The sequence below is a fragment of the Panthera uncia genome (assembly GCF_023721935.1).
Source record: "Panthera uncia isolate 11264 chromosome A3 unlocalized genomic scaffold, Puncia_PCG_1.0 HiC_scaffold_11, whole genome shotgun sequence".
In the NCBI taxonomy this organism is placed as follows: Eukaryota; Metazoa; Chordata; class Mammalia; order Carnivora; family Felidae; genus Panthera; species Panthera uncia.
Genome location: NW_026057578.1, coordinates 1,323,815 through 1,327,970, shown reverse-complemented (window position 1 = coordinate 1,327,970; position 4,156 = coordinate 1,323,815). Strand labels below are relative to the sequence as shown.

Below are 4,156 nucleotides of genomic sequence, written 5' to 3'. Positions count from 1 at the left end.
CCCCACCCACCCACCTGTCCACCCGGCCGTTCACCCATCCCTCCAGCCATCCACACATCCATCCCTCCATCTGTCCACCCATCTGTCTGATCACTCATCCACTCGCCAATTCAATTCGCTCAGTCCCTGAGCACGTCTCCGGGTCAGGCAGCTCGCTCACACAGTCATCGAGCAGCAGAGGTGGGGTTATCACGTGCTGTCAGATGCCAGGCAAAGAGGCCTGAAGAGCAGCGCCCCTGCACAGTGACCCACATTCTAGGAATCCTGAAGACCAACCCCTACAAAGGTCCCAAGCCAGCCTCCGTCACAGGAGAGCCCTGGGTGGAGCTTATACTCATGTGGGTGTGGGGCTCCTTATGTGGGATGCCATGAGGGTGTCTCCTGTGCCCAGAGGTGGCCTCCTTGCGGAGAGTTCTTTCTTCAAACACCCGCCTCCCCCGCCGTGCTCTGCTGAAGGCAGCCCCACCCTACCCAACCCCCCACCCTGACCACCTACCTGTGCCTCCCCCCAGCCCAGCAGCCTTCCCAATTGCTGTCACCCTCACCCCAGCAGACAGGCCTCTGGGCCTCTGCCCCAGGCCACCTGTCCCTCAGAGGCCCCTGGTTCTTAGAAGAAAGAGGTCCAGAGTGTCATAATATATGACGGTTAAATGTTAAACGGTCTAGTGACCACTGAAATGTGGCAACATATTTAAAAAGTAAAAAGACATAGATGAAATTAATTTTAGTAATCCATTAGGTTTAGTAGTTCCAAAGTATTGCCCTTTCAGCATTGATCATCGCAATATTATCGATGAGAGAGTTACTCAGCTCACAGTCACCTCACGTCCAGTGAGCAGCACGCTGTGTCCAGTGGTCAGGGTCCCAGCATTTGCTTCCGCCCTGTCAGGGTCAGGCTTCCCGGAATAGCCCCATGCCACCAACCCTTTTCCTACTGCTGCCAGTAGGACAGCCCTCCCCTCGGGGGGCTTCCCTCAGGCCCGGGTCTCCGGGGCCCCAAACCGAGCACCTCTTGAGGTTGCGCCCAAGTCCCAGGATGGGGATGTGCTGTCTCGGGGACCGCGCTCCTCTCTGCACCGGGCCAGCCAGCCCCGGGTTTTCCCTAACGGTTGGCTTTTCTGTCGCTCCCTTTTTAATTACAGAAAAACGCACATAGCATACGATTTACCGTCTCGACCATTTCTAAGTGTCCGTTCGGTGATATTTCGTACATTCATCACACTGTGTGGCCGTCGCCACCATCCACCTCCAGAATGTGTTCATCTTACAAACCGAGACTCTGCCCCCACCCGCCCCTTCCCCCAGCCCCCGACAACTGCCACCTCCTCTCTGTCTCTGAATTCGACTACTCTCGGGGCCCCATGGGAGTGGGATCGTTGTGTTTTGGTGTCTGACTTATTGCACCGAGCACAACGCCCTTAAGGCTCAGGCTGCGGCACCACTCGGACTTCCCTCTTCTTAGGGCCGAGCGGTATCCCATCATCTGTTGGCGGACACTCGGGCTGCCCCACCTCGTGGCCGTTGTAAGTGGTGCTGCTGGTGTACAAACGTCTGCTCGGGGCCCTGATTTCGGTTCTTTGGGGAACACCCTCAGGAGTAGAATTGCCGGGTCCTGGGGTACTTCTGCTTTTAACGTCTTGAAGGATTGCCATGCTGTTTCCCAAAGTAGGCGTGCCATTTTACGTTCCCGCCAACAGCGCAGACGGGTTCTGGTTTCTCCACATCCTCACCAAAAATCGCTATTTTCTGAGGGCTTTTTTCTTTAATAGTAGCCATCCTGGGCATGCTGGGATCTTACTATAGTTTGGGACTGCGTTTCCCTGATGATGAGGGATGTTGAGCAGTTTTTCATGTGCCGATTAACCATCTGTGTGTCTTCTTTGGAGAAATGTCTACTCAAGCCCTTTGCCCATTTTTAAATGTTTAATCGGGTGGTTTGATTTTTGCTGTTGAAGTTTAGTTCTCTGAGTATGCTGGATATTAATCCCTGAGCAGATATGCTAGGTAAATACCTTCTCCCATTCTGTGTGCTACCTTTTCATCCTGTTGACTGTGTCCTTTGATCCCATATCCAAGAAATCCCTGCCAAGTTAAACATCGTCAGGTTTGCGCCCTCCGCCTCTCCTAAGAATTCGGGACTCATAGTTCTTACTACCTTCAGGTCTTTGATCCACTTTGAGCTAATCGTGTATAGGGCGTGAGGTAGGGGTCTTCTGCACGTGGCTGCCCGTTTCCCTGACACCGTTTGTCGAAGAGACCATCCTCTCAATGGTCCTGTCCCGGCAGCCTCATAGGGAGTCATTCGACCATATCCGTGAGGCTTGTTTCTGGGCTCTCTTTCTATCCCATGGTCTCTATGCCTGTCTTTAAGCCAGTGTCACACTGTTTTCATTACTGCGGGTTCATGGTAGGTTTTGAAATCAGGACGCAAAAGCCCTCCATCTTTGTTCTTCCCCAAACCGTTTCTGGGGTCCCTCGAGACTCCGCGTGAATCTTAAGATGGGTTTTCCTGCTTCTGCAAAACAAAATGTCGTCAGGATGCTGAGAGAGCTTGCCCTGAGTCCGCACTTTTACAAGTGTTAGGTCTCCTGCGCACATAACAGGACACGGCCCTTCACCCCACGGAGACCCACCTCTCTCTGTGTCTCAGGGGCAGTGGTCATCGCCTTCGTGGTCTGCTGGCTGCCCTACCACGTCCGGCGTCTCATGTTCTGCTACATTTCAGACACGCAGTGGACCCCGTGAGTACCAGGAGGGGGTGGGGCTCGGGCTGGGAGAAGCTCCCACAGCAGATGGGCATGGCGAGGGCGGCGGGGGGGTGGGGGGGTGCTGAGCAGAGCAGCTCAGGACAAGGGTGCCGGTCACGTCCCCACACGTCCTTGGTGTGGCTGTGACCGGGCCGGGGGAAGGACGAAGTTCACAGAGGGACAGGTGCCCGGGAGCAGGTAGCAGCAGAGAAGGAAAGCAGACCCTAAGCGAGCGGGCACGAGACAAGTTGAGAGATCTAGACAGAGACAAGGAAGGGCCGGCCCTGCTGGATGTGGGAGGGGGGCTGGGCCACCACAGGCTGGCTGAGCTGCCAGGAGCACCCCCGGGACTCAGGGGGAGCCACAGCCACGGGACACACGGCAAAACCAGCAGAAGGAAGATCTGGGGGAGGAGTCCGGGAGGCCGTGTAGAAGCTTCCAGAACGCCCTCCCCTGAGGGCGAGGTACACTGCCGCCCAGGAGGCCGGAAGGGGTTCCCGCCCTGGCTGTTGGGTTGAGGCCGGGGCGCAGCCGAGCCCCGCAGCCCAGCTGTGCTGGGACCCCGCCAGCGGAAGGGCAGGTGTGTCGCGGGGAGCGCTGGAGGCGGCCGGGCGGGTCGGCCGCACCCCCCAGGGAGGACGGCCCCAGCCCAGCTCGGCGGGGGTGTGGCCACGACGTCCGGCTTCTCGAGACAAGCCGGAGTCCTGGAACTTACCACGGAATGTCCCCGTGTCACAAATTGACAAGGCGTTTTCTAAACGTCTGTCCCGAGCCGCCGCCCGAGCCCGCGCTCCCGCCGGCCGGGGGGCTGCCGGTCTGAGCGCCCGGCCCTCGCCCCTCCCTTCCAGGTTCCTCTACGACTTTTACCACTACTTCTACATGCTGACCAACGCCCTCTTCTACATCAGCTCCGCCGTCAACCCCATCCTGTACAACCTGGTCTCCGCCAACTTCCGCCAGGCCTTCCTGTCCACCCTGGCCTGCCTCTGTCCCCTGTGGGGGCGCAGGAGGAAGAGGCCAGCCTTCTCCAGGAGGACCAACAGTGTGTCCAGCAACCACACGTTCTCCAGCAACGTCACCCGGGAAACGCTGTACTAGGCGGGGGGGGGCCCCGCCGCTCGGCAGCCCCCCCCCACCCCACCCCTGGGGCGGCGGAGGGGTCCGCCGAGGCCCGGGGCCCCACTTCTTTCAGCTTCTCCCTCAGCCCGCCCCACCCCTCCCTCCTCTCCTCTTTGAACGCCACGGAGAGATTGTTCCTCTCCCGGATCCAGAAAGGGCCTGTAATGAGGACAAATTAGTGCTGGGTGAAAGGCAGACTTCTTTGTTCCCAGACGGCTGTGTGTTGAGGGTGGACAGAAATGAAAGGCACGGGTCGGGCCAGGCGGGCGTTGGGGGCGGCAGTGCCTCTG

At 58.3% G+C, this 4,156-nt stretch overlaps 1 protein-coding gene across 1 annotated transcript in view; it reads left to right on the top strand.

The window, feature by feature from the left end:
• The window catches only part of NTSR1 (neurotensin receptor 1), a 44,979-nt gene extending 41,125 nt beyond the window's left edge, over window positions 1–3,854 (top strand). Inside the window, exons 3-4 of the mRNA XM_049650495.1 lie at window positions 2,651–2,741; window positions 3,596–3,854. Coding sequence (XP_049506452.1) covers window positions 2,651–2,741; window positions 3,596–3,845 — 341 coding nt within the window. The 3' untranslated portion in view covers window positions 3,846–3,854. The remainder of the gene's footprint in view (window positions 1–2,650; window positions 2,742–3,595) is intronic.
• Window positions 3,855–4,156: the final 302 nt, after the last annotated feature.